The sequence below is a fragment of the Lagopus muta genome, chromosome 7, assembly GCF_023343835.1.
Source record: "Lagopus muta isolate bLagMut1 chromosome 7, bLagMut1 primary, whole genome shotgun sequence".
In the NCBI taxonomy this organism is placed as follows: Eukaryota; Metazoa; Chordata; class Aves; order Galliformes; family Phasianidae; genus Lagopus; species Lagopus muta.
In genome coordinates, this window is record NC_064439.1 from 16,909,014 (window position 1) to 16,926,942 (window position 17,929).

The 17,929-nt window shown below is 38.0% G+C and overlaps 1 protein-coding gene across 5 annotated transcripts in view; it reads left to right on the plus strand.

The window, feature by feature from the left end:
* Positions 1-17,929, plus strand: part of ARHGAP21 (Rho GTPase activating protein 21) — a 107,385-nt gene that overhangs the window by 73,299 nt on the left and 16,157 nt on the right. For 4 of the 5 annotated variants that reach the window (XM_048951746.1, XM_048951748.1, XM_048951745.1 and 1 more), the window contains exons 7-8: positions 4,859-4,888; positions 6,392-8,339. In XM_048951746.1, coding sequence (XP_048807703.1) covers positions 4,859-4,888; positions 6,392-8,339 — 1,978 coding nt within the window. The remainder of the gene's footprint in view (positions 1-4,858; positions 4,889-6,391; positions 8,340-17,929) is intronic. The other variant, XM_048951747.1, reaches the window with a different exon arrangement.

A 17,929-nucleotide genomic window follows, 5' to 3' on the forward strand; every position in this document is an offset into this window, starting at 1 on the left:
GAAAAGTCCAGGAATGAGCTACTGAGATGATCAGGGTCCTGCAACATGCAGCCAGTGAGAAGAGAGGTTCAGGAGCTGGGATTTAGCCTTGTGAAGAGCTGGCTAAAGGATGATCTGACAGCAATCCACAGTTACTGGGATAGTTAGCAAGATCATGGAGATACGTTTTTCTTAATAGCATCTTAGGAGATTCAAATTAGACATCAGAAAGGGTAAAATAGTAGCAATTTTTTTATTTTATTTTTTTTTTACTGAAAGGGTACTATAGCACTGGAATTGTTGCAGATGGTAGCTCCATCTGTGAAAGTTTCTGAGACGCAGCTAGACAAAGCAATGGCTGAATTGAAGTGTTGGTGGTGGCTCAGTGCTGAGTGGTAGATTAAACAAATGTATTTGTATATTTAAAATTTTCCTTGTGGCTTCACTTTTGGCTGGGAAAGTTTCAGAATTTCAGCACAGATGTCTGATTTTCCAGCTAAGTTAGTCAGATATGTTTTTGCGAACTGAGGGGCGGAGGACCATCTTCCACAACTGTGCCTATAGTGTTTCAGGCCACTTTGGAATAATAAAAAAAAAAGCCTGAAGGAAAGAGAAGTAAGAACACTAGAGTTTTAGCTCCAGTATTCAAGGTTCACATTGGGTCATCTTGTTTGTTTTTGTGAATTTTAAATTCTGCTTGTTTATATGTATTTTTAAGGTAAGGCAAGTGTATATGGCTAATTCAGGTGAACTGATGAGGATGCTGAAAGAGAAGTAAGAGGTAGGAACAAGTGGTTTTTCTTTGTAGACAAAACAAGGATTGTCTGGAAATACAGGAATGCACAAATTAGATGGTGTGTAATCAATGAATATTAAGATGTTATAATTATGAAATAAACAAGATAGTTAGGCAAAGCAGATTATGATAACAAAAAGAGAATAGATAGAAAGCTTACCTGTATTCTGGGCTCACTTACAAAACTCCAGCAGAGTGGATCTCCAGATGAGATCCTTCCCCACTGGCAGTCAGCTCTTAAATGGGCCTTAGGAGAGGTGCAGCCAGGCTCCACCCTTCCGGCAGCACAGGAGAATTGCCTTCACCTGTGCTCCTGTGGCTGACTCAGTGCTCACCTCAGGTGATCAATCAGAGGTTCAGGCCGTGATCCAGCAGTTCCCATACAGATGGAAATACAAAAACAGCAGGTATGACAAAAAGGGAAGGAAAACAAGTTTGTGGGAGTGTTGTTGGAAACAGCTCTGCTTATCAAGCTGGCATTAGGAGGCAAAAATAGAAAATGATGGTCGAAGGCCATAGCAAGTGGTGGTTTGCACAGTTTTGTAGATTGCAGAGCAAACTTCCTGATTTCTTCCAAAAGAATAAAATTAATTAGGACTGAAGCTCAATTATGTAATGCTAATTTTTTCTTTAAAAGCATGGCTTTTTGGGGTGTTTCATTTTATGTAATAAAGGTACAGAAATGTGCTTTTTGTATGCATGCAAAGCAGTGTCAGTTGAGATATTGAAAAATTATTATGCAAGTTGTCACTCTGTTCTATACTGTGAAAATTTGGAACTGTTATTAATGTGCCTTTTCAACAATCAAGACTGAAAACAAAGTGGAGAGACATTTTTTTTATCAAGCAAGAGCAGAATGTGGACATTTGGAAAATAATATAGTTTGTCATTTAGCTTGCCAAAAAGAGATGGCAGAAAAAGGGCTCAGATAGATATGCTGGAAGCCTTTATTTTTAAAGAAAAAAATACACTTAAAGGACAACAGTGCCTGAATTCAGAGCTTAAGAATAGACTGTGATACCTGCTTGTTGCCAGAAGGCCCACAATAATGTCAGTCTGTGGTTATCAAATGTATTTTAAACAGCAGTCTTTCATCACTCTCCATTTATGGTTTTATTTAAAGAAAACTTGTTTGTAACCATTTTGAGACCAAAAAGAGGAAGAGAAGGTTATAATATGATTGTGTTTCGAGTTAGATCTGTCTACATAAAACTTGTATAGCTTTTTTAACCTTTTTTTTTTTTTGAGAGAAATTAGGAATCTTGTATGTGTTAGTACCGGAGATTTCATGTAGACTCCACATTTTGGTGAACCGTGTAGTTCATTTTCTTAATTGTATTGAATCAATCGTTGCTATTTCATAACCTTCAGGTTTACAGATTTAATACTTGAAAAACACAACAAGAGGTGATCAAATGATGACACTCTTCAGTCATTCAGAAGCTCTCCATATGATGCAAAAGTCCTGTGTAAATGCACTCTATAGAGAGATTTGATGTTGATCCCGCTTTTGGGTGAGCCTTAGTGCTGACTCCTGTCAGTAGACTTTGTGCTGGGAGGTCTGTGGGGTTTGGGAGCCAGGATTTTGATATATATTCATGTTGGAATTTACGTGTTTGCTGATTGCTCATTGTGTAAATAAAGAAGGACGTAGCATATGAGTCACTGGATTTTAAAGCGTCAGGCACATTTAGAGATACCACTCTTCAGAACTTCCGTCTTGAACAGGATCTGTTGTATGAATTGATGCTGTGCACTTGGAAAGTTATTTTTAGTGTAACTTAATAATGTTTATAAATGTGTGCATAGACTCAACTGGGAAATAATACCAGCAAATCCATGTGAATTTCAGGGGATTAATAAAATGTTGTGTAGAATGTCTCATTTGCTTAAAACAATTTATTTTTCCTATCATAAGGCATGACTGTGTCACCTCATCAGTTAAAATCCAAATGTGGTTGCACAAACTCATAGTAAGAAATTCATCCTTACTCTTCGGAGTTTGCAGGTTTGGTGCAAGCAAAGGCAGATTGTGAGGTGAGAGAGAGATTGATCCCAGTAACTGGAAGCACGCTGAATTCTTAATGAGCAGTCAGTAGTTTTATTCCAGAAACAGAATATTATCCATCCAAGATACTAATATTCTACTGAATTGTTGTATGGTGAGCTTTCCTTGACGTCATGTGTTGTTTATTTTTTTTTTGTGCTGTGGTGGTGGTTTTGTTTTTGTTTTTATAAGATGGGAAAAAAACTGTAAAAAATGTGAAGACTGATTTTTACATCATGGTGGAACTTCCAATGAACTGCTGAGTATTCAGCTCCCATAGGAATTCAAGGTGCACGGCAGGTGTCTGTGTTGGGAAGTTCTCATTGGGATTTTATCAGTTTACTTATCAGTAAACTTTCTGTTGAAATCACAGATAAAGTTCATATTTTCACGTATCACTAGAAAAACTAAGATGAGACAGTAATATTCAAACTGTGCTTTACATATTGTAGCAAAATACACTAAGTAACTAAGCAGTGTATGACTACAAACAAGTATATTGGTGTGCTTCTCATTTTTACTGACTTAAAAAGTAAAAATTTAACTATCGCCTTTCAATTGAAGCAGTTAATATATTTTATAATCAAAAAGTTGATAATGCATCATTCAGTGTGGCATTATTTGAACAGAGATCAGTTCTGATGCGTGCCTTTCTTTGGAAGTTGCTTAATCTTTGCAGGACTGTAATCAGGATTATGAAACAGAGCTTAAATATTCCTTTTACAGAAATATCACAGCTCTTAATGTAATTTATCTTTCTTGGAAGAAGGGTTATGTTTGTTTTAATGATTTCTTGGGAAATGAGTGGAATGAAATTAAAAGAAGTATATTTCTCCTTTCATCAGAATATCTTGTTCATAATAATAGAGTCTTTCAAATATATCTGCAGTCATGAAAACCTGCTCTTTTTAGGGAGGGGGCAGGGCAGTGAAAATCTAGCCAGCCTTGTTTTGGTCCCTGTAGGAATGTTTGTTTCTGAAGAAGTTTTAATATCTGTGGTTGATTTTTGTCAGGACCTAGGCGTTGATTTTGATACTCATTTGTAGTATGCAGTTACAATCAGATCACAGCAGCTTTGGAATTCAGCCTTTCTGCTGTCAAAGTCAATGAAGCATTGTCTGTCGTGGGCGTGTTTTACAGAAGCATAAAGTCAGTGTATTTTATCTTGACATAATATGCCCATCCCACGTTTTAAACTTTTATCAGCTCTGTAACGTGGTAATCCTTTTCTGATTTGGGTGGGGGGTTGTTTTTGCTTACCTTGCATGCCAGTGACCTCCTTACCATCTGTTTTCTTTTTATTTGGCATCGTTTCCATTTCTTTTCTTACTGCCTATCACAATGTTAAATAACCATTTTATTGAAAGATTTAGAAATATTTATCTTTGTATGTTCCTTCCCTTCATTAGATGTGTCACGTGCAGAAGTAATCTGGCTTGATTTAGTTGTTTTTTTTGTTGTTTTTTTTTTTTTTTACTACGAATGGAGGAAAAATAAATCACATGAGCGGAGTGTTTCTGCAGCATCATTCCTCCAATTTCAGATGTATGGCATGAAAGCAGCTGCAGTCAGCTGACAGCTTGTGGTCGTGTTGAGATGTATGTGAGGAAGGGGCGTGCTGTTTTAAATGCATAATAAAGCTGTTGTTTCGTCACCAGGAAGCAGGGATGGGAGAAACCCAGGGGAAATGAGAGACAGTAATGTTGCTGTAGTGGAAGGGAAGTCTGGATTATTAGAACCAGAGCTCTGTACAGGCAGCCGTACGGAAGCACCAAGGCAAAATGGCACAAGTGTATTTTGTTTTCTGTAAGGGCAGGAGATAAATGCAAGCAGCAGATAAAATCCTGAGATGGACACGCTCAGAAGGAGGGTGAAGTTATTTTTTATGCTCTACTGCCCTTTACCTCTATTGGTACCTTCCAGTGAAATCGGTGTAGTTGTATTTTTAGCTTGCTGTATCCAACATCAATATGAAAACATAATTCTGTCTTTACATCTGTAAGCAGCTTTTACTATGTTTTCCTGTTTTCTGCCAGCTGCAGTTTACAAAGGATGTCACAGCACTGGTAAGAAGCATACAGTAGCCATTTCTGATTTTCTGTAAGGCATGTTTTTCTGAAGTGATTTGTGAGAAGCAAGAATAGGAAATGACAAGTTTGTTGGAAATGACATAGGTAGAGCTGAATTCTCTTGATAATGCTAATATCTTAATTTGTGGTTTGTGCCTGTTAACTTGGTTGGTTTTCTTTCAATGTGCCTTAATATTTCACTAATGCTTAGCGTAACATTTATTGCACCAATGTTTTAAATGCCTCACCCACCTCTGTACTTTGCTCTGTATTAATTTTATGGCTGCCCTTAGACTTCTGTAATCTGTAGTACTGAAACAGGACACATTGATATTCTGGATTTGAGCATGTTATGATTTGAGAGCAAATGCTGTGATATGGTACCACACCTAAATGTGTGAAAGCTTTGAGAAATCATATTAATCTTCAATTGCATTGGCAGGCTCTGCTGCTGGCTCTTTATTTCATTATGTTTAAACTGAATGGAGTCATGCTGAAGTTTTTAAGTAATGGACTGTCATTTAGAAATGCTGTATGCTTCTCATTAACTTTTTTTTTTTTGTATGTGCTGTTAATTTCAAAATGGTAAATGTTGCTTTTCAAAAATGAGGCTATTGAAACATGTTACATTCAGTATAACCATTTTTTCTCAGGAGTCAGGCTCTAAAGCATAAAGATGAAAATAAAAGCACTAAGGAAATAAATTTGAAATTTAGTTTGTTCTAGTATTTTGTAGCAGTAGTGAATATGTGTGGATTTTCATAGTGTTTGTATCTCAAAGTTTAAAATGATGCATATTATTCATATTTTTGCAGTAAAATTTGTGTACCATGTACTGGCTGTCTTCCACAAAATGTAAGATTACTTGTAGGGTATTGGCTCACAACAGAGATTGTTACTGCTTCAATTTATTCATTTTACGTTTAGGCACAGTAGCTTTTATGTAGAGGACATCTTAGATGAGTGTGTGTGTATATCTGTGTGTGTACTTTCACATGTACTAAGTGAATTGAGCTCTTCTATACATGATATGACTAGAGAATTTTCTAGTGCGAGCTGAATTTATTGTGCAGCATTTTAACCTGTCAACTGCTGTAAAATTCTGGTCCCCAGCAATACAAAGCTTAAATGGGAAGGATATTAGTAGAATTGCGATTGAAAGCAAAAATAAAGGTTGAGAAAAATGCTATGTTTTCTGCTCATGGATTTTTGGCAAACCTGACTCAGTGCTCTACCTGTGCTATCTCCTAGCATTGGTCATCAGTTCAGCTTCCAAATTGTTGGGGGGGGATGTATTTAATTATTTTCTTTATTCTGTTTTGTGTTCAGTATGGGGATGGAATGCTATTCTTAATTTTTTAAACTAGTATTTTGTCTAAAATTACACATACTGTGAATTTCAAACTTGTGTTCAATCTCTTGAAGTTTGTGCAAATGCTGTATTTGGGGACTTCTCTGTCTCCTTTACTACGTAATACTCACAGAATCTTCTGTCCGCAGGCTTATTCCCAAGATGCCTACCTGAAAGGCAATGAAGCTTACAGTGGTAATGCCCACAACATACCTGAACCACCACCAATATGTTATCCACGTCTGACATCTGCCAGTTCTGTTGTGGCACAAGCTGGTGACAAGCTATCTTCTGATTTCTCACTGGGGAAACAGCAAGTCAGCAGACCAGTACGGGCATTGACACAGCCAGAGAGGGCTTACAGAATGGAAATACAAGTGCCTCCGTCACCAACAGACATTGCAAAATCAAATACAGCTGTGTGTGTTTGCAATGAAACCGTAAGGACTGTTATTGTGCCTTCTGAGAAGGCTGTAGATTTGCCATCTTGCAGAAATAATCATGCTGGTCCATCACACAGGACAGAAGAAATAAGATATGGCTTAAAAGATCAAACCACTCTAAAAGCACGAACCACATCACCATCTTCTTCAGCATCCACTGCCATTGTACTTCCACAGACATCATTAACAAGGCCAGGTGATCCAAATGGAACAGTGATTAAGGCTTCAAATTATGTAGTATGTCCAGAAGGAATCCCGAGCACTAGGCCTTCTGTTCAAGCCACAGACTCTCCCTCTATCTCTACAAATCATTACAGTTCTCCATCCTCACACCAGCACATAGACTGGAAGAATTACAAAACCTACAAAGAATATGTTGATAACAGGCGCATGCACATGTATGGCTCCCGAACGATACAGGAAAGATTAGATAGTTTAAGAGCAGCTTCTCAGAATACAACTGATTATAATCAAGTGGTGCCAAATCGCACTGCTTCACAGGTACGACGCAGGAGCACCTCTCATGACAGGGTTCCACAATCTGCACAGATCCGGCAGCGAAGTGTATCCCAGGAACGACTTGAAGATCCTGTGTTGATGAAAGAGTGGCCACGAAGTGCTTCACAAGATACACTAACTTCACCTTCAGTTAGTGCAAGGAATCACAGGGCTCGGTCATGGGATTATCTCAGCAAACAGGGTGAAATGGTAGAAAATTTTCATTCTGAGAATCTTATGGCAGACACAAATGGAGATAGGAGAAAGACTTACAAGTGGACAGGGTTTTCTGAACAAGATGATCGGCGAGGTATTTATGAGAGACCTAGACAACATGCATTTCATATGTCCCTTCGAGGTCAAAATTTTCCTTTGGCTCCAAGTGGTTATATTTCAGATGGTAGGAGAGTAGGTAGTAGAGCTTCTCTGCCTGGTTCTCATTTTCAGAAAGTTTCACCAGATATAAGAATGTTGCAGCCTTCTCGAGAGTTGCAAACTCCTGGGGGAATTTCAAAACCTACGGCTGTTTCACAAGAAAGGACATCTCTCACAACAGCCAGAAGTTCTAAAAGTAGCTCTTTGAAGAATTCCTCCTATGCAGCAAAACCATCGTTTCCCCTTAACCAGAGTTTGGATGTTGTTGCCAGCAAAGACCAAAGAACTGTAAATCATTTGCATCAGAGTGGCCTGTTAAACCAACAGTCGAGAACCCGAGGAGAAGGTACCCCAGATCACAGAACAGAAATGGGCAAAACCATGCAACCCTCCTCTTTGTCTCCAACTTCTGCCAAACGTGTTCAACAAACAAGTGAGAGTTCAACTACCTCTGATAATACAGGTGTTTCCATCAGGAAAAGGAGTCATGATTTTGAAAGAGAAAATGCCCATGAGCCTGAAATTCTGCAAACAGATGTTCAAGGAAACGGCAAAGATGCAGTTGTCATGCGGGACAAATCACCTTCTGGCCACCAAACTCCACAGCCTTTGAGGCATCAGTCCTACATTCTTGCAGTCAATGACCAAGAGGCAGCCTCGGACACCACCTGTTGGTTACCTAATGATGCTCGGAGGGAAGTCCACATAAAACGGATAGAAGAAAGGAAAGCATCAGGTTCCACCCCGCCTGGTGATTCCTTGGCTTCTATTCCATTTATTGGTGAGTTGAACTGTTAAAGTATACATTGTGCTTTTCTCTGTTAAAGAAGTTGGAGAGCACCATGCCAGGTAGCTGACTTCTGTCCTTGAGAATCCTGGGGTTGAGGGCTCTTTTCTCATTTCAAATAATATTAGTGTGGTAAAAGCTGAAAGCAGTTTTCAATAGAGGAAAAATACTCTTGTTTAGAATTTTGGATCGGGTTTAAGAACTCTACTGTGATTTAATTTTTCTAGAATGTTCCTCAGCCCCCTGGAGAAGGCTTTGTTATGTAACTGTCTGGTGATCACTCCACTTACTGCTCTGATGTTATTTGTGTGGACACCTAGCAGTTACAGTGCCTTTTGGAACATATTTACCTTTACAGTATAAAACATGTAATCCAGTAAAGGGAGAATGGGGATGTAACGGAAATTTGTGAGGAAGAAAAACTGATTTTTAGACAGCTGAAAAGGTAAAGAGAAAGGTTTCTGAAACAGGTGAGACTTTGTAGAAATGAAGGCTGTTTCAGGTGAAAGAATATCAGAAAAATGAGGTGAATTAGCAAGTAAATAAGCTAATAAGGTTATGAATAAAAAGATCCATGAAAGCAGAAGATGCAAAAATTTGCCTATAGGGTATGATATTAAAAGTGTTGGAATTCTGTAGATCTTGAATCATATAGTCTGAGCACTTTTCCTTTTTTCTTCCAAATTATCTTTAGCCTTTAGGGTTGTAAATAGTAGCAAAAAAAAATGATTAGGGAAGAGGGGAAAAGGTTTAGGGTGTGAAATCATCTGCAGAAGAGAGTTTCAGTGACACATTGAGTTTCTGTTCTACTTCAGTGTCTGTGTCTTCTGGCTTTTTTGGTTGTGACTGGTTTCATCCTTCGGAGTCCAGGTCACTGCAGACCATTTTCCACAGAAGCTGATTTATATCTGCGTTTTCTTGAGTTTAGTATAAAAAGTATTTAAAAAATACTGAATTTTGATTGTCAAAGTTATGTATGAGAAAACCTAATCCATAAAACCATCAAAGAGTATTGGGAACTGTTAAAGGGAGTTAGAGCTTTCTTGCTTTAGCACAGTTATCGTCTAATACGTTTCTGTAGAATGACTTTTTCCTGTGAAATTAGCTATGTTATCTGCTAAAAGACTGAAATAATTGAAGGAGATTTGTGTTTATTGTAGAACAGAAATATGAAACAAGATGCAGTATTTCATTCTTCTGACAGAATTTTAACAATCAACAAAAATGCTTTTTTCAAAAGCTAGCAGATGGTTTTCGTATATTTTTCCTGTTGAATGAGAGGTGTATAGATCCTTTTTTTTTTTTTTTTTTTTTAATTATTATTACTGGATGCATCATTACTTTTTGGACGGTTCTCAAGACTCCATTTATTTTCCTTGCAGCGCTAGTGCAGGTTCGCTAGGCACATAGCCAGTCTTTGTGCATGTTTTCTAAAATTGTATGCCTAAAGTCAGTGTTAATGTTTGATGAAGTTGTGTGTGGTGTTTGTACTCACCGAGACTGCTTGCTGGGAGTTTTCTGGCCCTATGTAATTTAAATTGTGTAAAAGTGAAATCAATCTGCTTTATAATAGGAGAATGTGTTGAAAAGATTGGGCTTGATTTAAATGAAGATGTGCCGTGAACTCTTAGTCTTGTGGCTTGCTTCCAGATTTTAGAGGAATGTAATGATGAGAGTTCAAAGAAGCTTTCAACATGGCAGTTGTGCTTCATTCCAGTGGTGGCTGAGCGACTCGGAAGAAAGGAAGTTGTAACTCTCCATCACAGTCTCTTGGCCTAATACCACATGTGATGGAGATTTGGGGATGCATCTGTGCTCCTTAGTCTCTTGAACTGAACCTCCTGAGCAGTATGGAAATATGAAGTGGTGCTGCTAGAGCAGCAGCCCTGCGTGCCACAGCAGCACTCACCGTGGCCTTCCTGAATGAGAAATGCTTGTGCTGGTAGAGAAGCTGTGGAAAACTTCCACTGTAGCTCCAGCACACTCAGAATGAAATAACCCTCCCTTCATAAGGAAGGCTGTCAAATGCTGTTAAGGCTGGGTGTCTTAGGAAGTTTGAATTAATATTCCTGATTGTAAATTTGCTTGTTCCACTATCATTATGCCTAATTACAGCTTCGCTTATAAGCTTAACTGGCTCTTATCAGAAAGATAAAACTCTGGATCTACTTTGAAACTCAGTTAAAAGATCTTTAACTCTTTTGAAGGAAAATTGCTGGGTTTTTTTTCTCATTCTGTCTGGCAGTTGAGAGGATATTACTTTGAATGAAGATACAAGGTCCCTTCCAACCCAGTCGCTCTGTGATTTACCTTGCTGCTGGCAACTGCATTAAAAGAAGTGGATATGACTAGATCATAATTTGGTAGGAAATTCAGCCAGGAATATTTTGCAAGCATCTCTTTCTACATACCGTGATTCCTTGCACCACATGCAGAAAGCTGAGCAGACTTTAAATCAAGCTTACTTCTGGCAGTTTCTTGCTGAGATTATGGTGATATGCTGGAGAACTGCCTTCTGACACTGGTCCTTTCACAAAGTTCTGTATTGAAGCAGGGAGATTAAATTTATTTTTCTTTTTGCAGATGGAAAAGAGATGCCTGCCGTTCAGAGCAAGATTTGTAGGTAGATGTAGTAATGCCCTTTGTAAGAGAAGTAGATGTGAAAAAAATTAAACAACATATTGCGTGCTCAAATTCTTCAGGCAAGAACGTGATCCTGCAGAATGAAAAAGTTGCTGGTCTTACAGAAAAACACACCCTGGCACTGCAAGCTTCAGTACTTTCAGTGTACTACTAAATACAGGCTATTGTGTTTAGATTTGAAAGCTGCTGTTTCTATTTCAGGTCCAAAGAAGGGCTCTGTTCTTGAAATGTTATCTTATTGTTTCATGCTATAGCAATTAGTCTAATGATAGGTTATTCCCTTTAACCAGAAACTCGTCTGTTCTCTGGACCAGTGAAAATACCACCATCTCTGCCAGTGATTATTTTAGCAGTTACAGTGTTTAATGTATATTTTTCAGACTTAGAATTTATGTGCAATTTCTCTGTTAGGAAAGAAACGACACATTTCTGATCTAGAAGGTAATTTTGGATGTGTCAACCAGCACTTGGATGGAAATTGTTACTTACCTTTTGGAACTACAAGAGAAAAAGTTGACACAGAAAAAAATTATTTTAATATATTTCTTAGGTGTCTGGTATGCATGCCTGTGACTTGCAGCCAGCAATGGAGAAACTGATTCTGGTGTCTTTAGTTACCAGTGTAGTTTAATGCCTTGGCCAGTGATGTTTCCTGAATGTTCTTTTCAGCGTAGGTTTCATAATGGCTTACCACAAGAAAAATAACTTTTTCATGGATGTTTTAAAATCTCTGATCTATGTTAAAACATTGTTTTAGATTTTTCTGATCAGTGTCATTTATAGTTTTTCCTATTATGGGCTTCTTTTCATGTGCGCAGAAATATCACATAGGTACTAACAGACTTTTCCTCAGAGGTGTGGTCCCATTTTGGAAAATATCTAGTACAGCCTTACCCTAGAAAGTTTTCAGGTCATTTCATTTCACTATTAATTTGTGAATATCTGATAGAAGTTGAGCTGGGTAACACCAAAGTACCATAGAAATAAGTTGTCCTCTCCCTGCCTGATGCAACACAGATACCAGCATACTTCATGTTGATCCTTTTCATTTTCCAACCATCTGCGCTTGACAGCATTCCTCAGCCAAATTAAATTTCTGTGTGCTCCCAGATGCTTTCTGGGATTAGGGGAGGAAATTTTTCAGGTTCTAAAATACCTAGCTTTAGTTGAACTGTTTAGTCACTTTTCTTTCAGTATGGTGGCATTCTGCTTCTGCAGTGCTGAAAGTAGAGGTGTATAAATTTTAACTTTCGCAATGCCAAAAACTTCTGAAAGAGTTTTTTGCCTTTTTTTAAAATCAAATATGTACTGTACTTTTCATCTCGAAGCCCTTCTCTGGAAGCGCTTTGGACTCAGAAGGTAATATAAATACAAACAGAATGCTGATAGAAACTAGAAAATGAATTGATGTATATTTGCGCAACACACTGTGAAAAAAGTTATGTAGGAATAGAAAAAGGTATGGAGTATTTTCCCCATATAATGAGGATATAGTTGAGAGAATATACATGTTCTTTTTTTACTGTAAGAAATGCATCTAGGAGACAGAAACTGAAAATCTCAGACTTAAACAGCAGAGATCATTGCTTGTCAACCCATCGTGTATGAATACCTTAATGGCAAATGGTGGCTGAATGTGCATGGTTGATAGGTATGTTTTAAGGGAACTTTAATTTTAGCAAAAGCTGTTAGTAGTCAAGATGAATACAGAAATCTTTAGCCACTGTGATTTAGTTTTTCCTACAAATCATTGACCAACTATTCCAATCCATGAGAATAGAAATGTAGTGGCAATAGAAACAAGAGCTGACATGTTCATTTTTGAGGGACTGTTGCTTCATTATTTGAGCAATAGCATTGGCACAGCTTTAGACGTGTCACCAGTGTTTCTAAGGTAAGCATCAGTTTTCTATTTTTTTTTTTTTGGAGTTTTACAGTGTGGCTTGCCAAATTGCTGTTGCTCCAGGCTGAACATTTCTGTATATCTTATGCAAAGAACAATTTTTGAATCATCGTGGTATTCTGAAATTAAAGAACCAATACACAGAATTACAAATTAGTGTTTATAAAAATGTTTGTGTAACTCAAAAACCCACTTTTAACTAAAACTTAAAATTTGAAATCAGGTGTTTGTAACTTCTATAAGAGTTTAATTGAAATGGGAGCATCAGATTTGTTTGGTAAATGGTTAATGTTTTTGAAACAAATCTTAGTATATCATTATAATGTAAAATAATAATGACAGGTAATAAAGGAGTGCTGTAAGAGTTCTTGACCAAAAAACCGTATATTGAGAACTGTACATATTTTGATCATGTGGCAGGATAATAGTGTGATCTGGGACCTTTAGAACCACTGTGTAATGCTTTCTATTACTCTGTAGACATGGATAGCTGTATGTTTACTTGCTTAACACTGAAATAAACAACATATTGTCATAGATCTTACGTGGGGAATAATACAGGGAAGCCTTTTTCTGTTTTAGTGAAACTCCATCACTGCAATAAATGCGTTATTTACTCAAGTGCGCTAATGGAAGACTGGATTTGATGATTCGGGATTCTTGTTCCAGTCCTGTTTCTGTGGCTTACCAAAATGAATGTGATCAGCATGCAGACATGTTTCCATTATGTTCGTTTGGCTACATGAGGATAATTACGTAAAGTAGATATGTGAAGTGGTTCTTTGTAAAGACAATCAGTGCTGTCAGCATTGCAAGTACTTAAAAACTAGCAAACAACAGAATCTTAACCAGCAAAACCTTCTTAGAGTATAAAGGGGAGCAGTTTTGACTTGACAGTGCAGCAGCTTGTGCTTTGAGATAGGCAATTAAAAGCCACTTCTGTGAGTTATATGTCAGTTTGTTGTGCTGTTTGTATGATAGCAGAGTTAGTTTGATCTAGTTCGTTTTTGACTGAGTGAAACAGAATTTTGTTGATTATTTCTGGCCTTCTTACTATGCAGATGAAATTGTATACATGGCCTTTTCATTTGACTGTCTCCCTGACAGACTTTTAAGGAAAATGAATCTTGTGAATAGGTAGATCAGTATTCGTACATCTGTATTCAGCTGAAATTCAGCTTCTTCATAGGGAAGCAAGGGGCCTCTGAGCTATTGAGATGCTGCTTGCAACACTGCCAGGTCCGAAGGGTGCTAAATAGGAAAGCTGATTTTTAGCTTTGGAAGTGACTTTTTTTCCAGTCACCAGCAAAGAAACTTGAGGTGACCTCATCCGCAGGGCAGAGATGGTACATCCTCTGTCACACTTCACCTTTGTAGGCCTCCATTTGGAAATCACCAGTTCTGCTGCTGTAGTTAATGAATTCACTGTATGTGAAGTAGAGTTTGTGTCTTTGAAGATCCAGAATGTTATGAATATTTTTGTTGGATAATATACATTGTGTATGAGTGCTCTTCCTTTGAAGGTCCATAATCTCCAAGTGCGTAGCAGCAGAAACGTGTTTTTGTGCACAAATTTCTTTCTGCTTCAGTTAGCAAATCAGCTAACACAAGTTAACTGTAGTTGGAGTTTTCAGTTTTTAAGAAATCTTCTGTATCTTACCTCCTACAAATGTTCTTACACTGAAAGGCTCTCCACAAAGGCTGGCTGTTGCTGATCATCAGGTGCATGCTTGCATTCTTGTGTATACAAGCAGTATGTGTCATTCCCTTGGGAACACTGTCAGCATGTAGAGGTCATTTTCTGATGTCTGGTCTTAGTTTGCTTCATAGCAGTGTGGAACAAGTGGTACTCACATTCTTTCCTCAAACAAAAAGTGAAACTGGAAGTACTTCTGAAGGCTTTACCCTCTTTATTACAGACAACTGAAGGGACACCATCAATCCCTGTAATGACGAACTGAAGAGAATGTGTGTGGCTTCTCCTCTAGCTTGTTTGCTCTGCATGCCTCACTGCGTTTTGTGCAGTCATTTGCATCGACTGCTGAGCAGCACATGTCCTCCCTTGTTCTGTGAGGGCTTTTGTGGCACAGGCTCATTGGTTTGTCAAAGAAACTCAAACGGACAAATTTGACAGACACTTAAGAGAAAAGTCAAAATACAGAGGTTCTGTGCAGTTATCTGTTAGTTTTAATTGAACAGCAGTGGCAGTGTTTGCAGTGTGTTGAATCAGCAGGCAGTAACTTGTATGGCATACATCACAGTTTGCTCTATAATCACCTCAACATTATATAAAAGCTTGCCATGAGTAACCTTCAGCTTTGGAAGGTATTGAACAACTATTCCCCTGCTGTACCAGTGATATCATTTGCAGTCTTATTAAAGCTTGCATCTTTCTGAAACAACATCAGGATTGACTCCTGTAGCAATTAGATCCACTGTGAAATAAGGAGCATCACTGGGAGCTTCTGACACTTTGTGGAAATGAGCCCAATTGCTCCACTTCTACCTCAGTTAGGGTACTGGGTGGCCTCATTCTGCTTCTCTGGTGTTAGTGCCCACCAAGCTGTCCCTGAGCTGCTTGCTCACTGAGTGTGTGGAAGTGGGAAAGAATCGTTTTGAGGATTTGAGCTCCACTGAGGAAACAGAAGTACCCTTGCTTGTTTAACATTGGAAAATAGGTATTTGTTTCTCCTTCTAGCATGCCACCATGGGAAGCATGTAGAGGAAACTTTTCAAATCACTGATGACCAATGGAATATTACATTTACCAGTGTTTTCTTTTCTGCTTTGCTGCAATCATGTTGTGAAGTTTAATTCTGTCTTCCTTTTTTATTGTAATTAAACAAATTGTCACCATCAGTTAGTATATTCTAAGTGTATACAAGAACGAAAACTGGCAGTTTGTAGCAGGAAGATACCTGTATTGAAGGTGCCTGACTGCATGGCATGTCTCAGGTGCAGTCTTTATCATAAAGTTACTAGTATCATATGTAACTTGTCAGACTTGAAATAAAGTTCTTATATTTTTAAGGGAGACCAGTTTTAGTCTTAGGAAAACTTACAATAGGATTTTTTTTTTTGTTATTTTCCTCTCTAGACTGGAATATAGAAATTTTGATGTAAAGAACTGGCAAATAAGTGTGCGTATTTTTTAACAAAGGCAATACATTGCATTAATTACTTCTGCATATGAAAACAGAAATTAAAGCATTGAAGAATTTATTATTCTTCTTTGTTTTCTCTAACTGTGATGATTTATTATTCTGACTGTGATATGAGTGGAATTCATTCTCTGTTCACCTAAGAAATGGGATGATGAGTTGCTACTTATGTAGAAACGATCTTGAGTCTTTCTTGAAGTATTCTTCAAGTAGCATATATTGATGCTGAAGAGCATTGGTCTAAGGAATGTTGTAGATAATCTTACTATATACTGGCAATTCAAGATAATTGCTATAAATGTGTATGCTATAAATCTGTTCAGTATATTGCAAAAGCCACTCATGACCTGTAGGAAAAATGAGAATTAATTGCATGGTCTTCCTAGTTATGAAGCTTAACAGGGAAGTAGTTTGATTGTGATAGCAGGAAAGTGCTTTTTCACCATGAAGATGGTGTCAGTTCCAGTTAGGACAGCATCCAGATGTGCTCATCAGGGATGATTTGTGCTAATCTTTGGCTATAGGCAGAGGGGAAAAGTGGTCCCAGAGTAGGATTCTGTTTCTTGTCTGTGTACTACAGGATGAGCTTCTTGAAGTATCCCTGTCCAGACTTGTTGGGAGAGCTGTACTAAGCTAAATGCGCATCCGTGCTGGCTGTTGCTGCTCCATTTGCAGAAGAATGCCATGGCTCTGATCTCTGTCCAGTGTGAAGCTGTGCATTTAGGGCATCCACAGCACAGACTTTTGAGATAAGAGGGATGCCCACGATCTCAGTTCTGAATTCACCTCAGCTCCGTGGCCACTTACTGCTGGAGTCCATGCTGTGTCTCCAAAATGCAGCGTTGTTCTCATCCAAAATAGCAGTATGTCATCAAGTGGCACCCACTTCACTGTTAGAATAAAGGAATAAAGTAATAACCAACATGCTGTTTTAAGCAACAGCACATAATACAGCAAGAGACATCAATTACAGAAGCATTTTTATATCATAGGTCTTGTAACCATGTAATCTCCTCTGTCCTCTTCCACTGAAAGCACTGGAGGTGTGCTCTGTATGTGTTTTTGTAATACACTGCAGCATCAGCGTTGCTGGAGGAATTGGACTCTCACTGTTATAAATATTTGTGTATATGTATTCAAAAGATTCATTTTTCTTTGTTGTTTCACACTGCAGGCTTTAAAAATTCTGACACAGGGCTTTCAGAACAGAAAGTACCTCTAAGGAGTCAAATATCAAATTTGCTGAAATGTAAATAATTTTTGTTACTTTCAGGCACTTGGACTGTTTTTCTGCAGACAAAATCTTGTGTTTAAGTAGCTTTGCTGTGGGCTGCTGTGTAGTGTTGCTTAAGCTCCTCTTCACAACCTCCTGCACATTTATTTCAAGTGGTCTGAAGTAGAGCCTGTGACATTTTGAGATAAGCCTGTAACAGAACTAAGTTGCAGCTGAGCACTTGTAGTTTATATGCTCTGAAGTAAATCATCTGAAAAATTGTTCAGTGAGTGGAAATATTCATTAGTCAACATCAGTGTTCTCAGGATTTGCTGCAGGGAAGCTGAGCAGATGAAAAAGATGACAATAGGACAGTGAGCTGTTGTAGTTTGGAAAATGGTAGCATAGCTGAGGTTCTTCCTCTGTCCTTGCTGCTGCATCGGACAAGTTGTAGATGCTTCAGTTTATCACTGGATGCAAACAGAATTTATTTCCATTTAATGTCGTGGATTTGCTGTGAATTCTTTTGCTCTCCTTTTTATTCATGTTCATATTTCACAGCTGGCTTAGAGGTGGAGGATTATGCTTTAGAAAATAACAAATAAAAACCTTAAAAAATACTGCATTTAACCATTCCATGCAAAGTAGGGCTGTCATGGCTAAA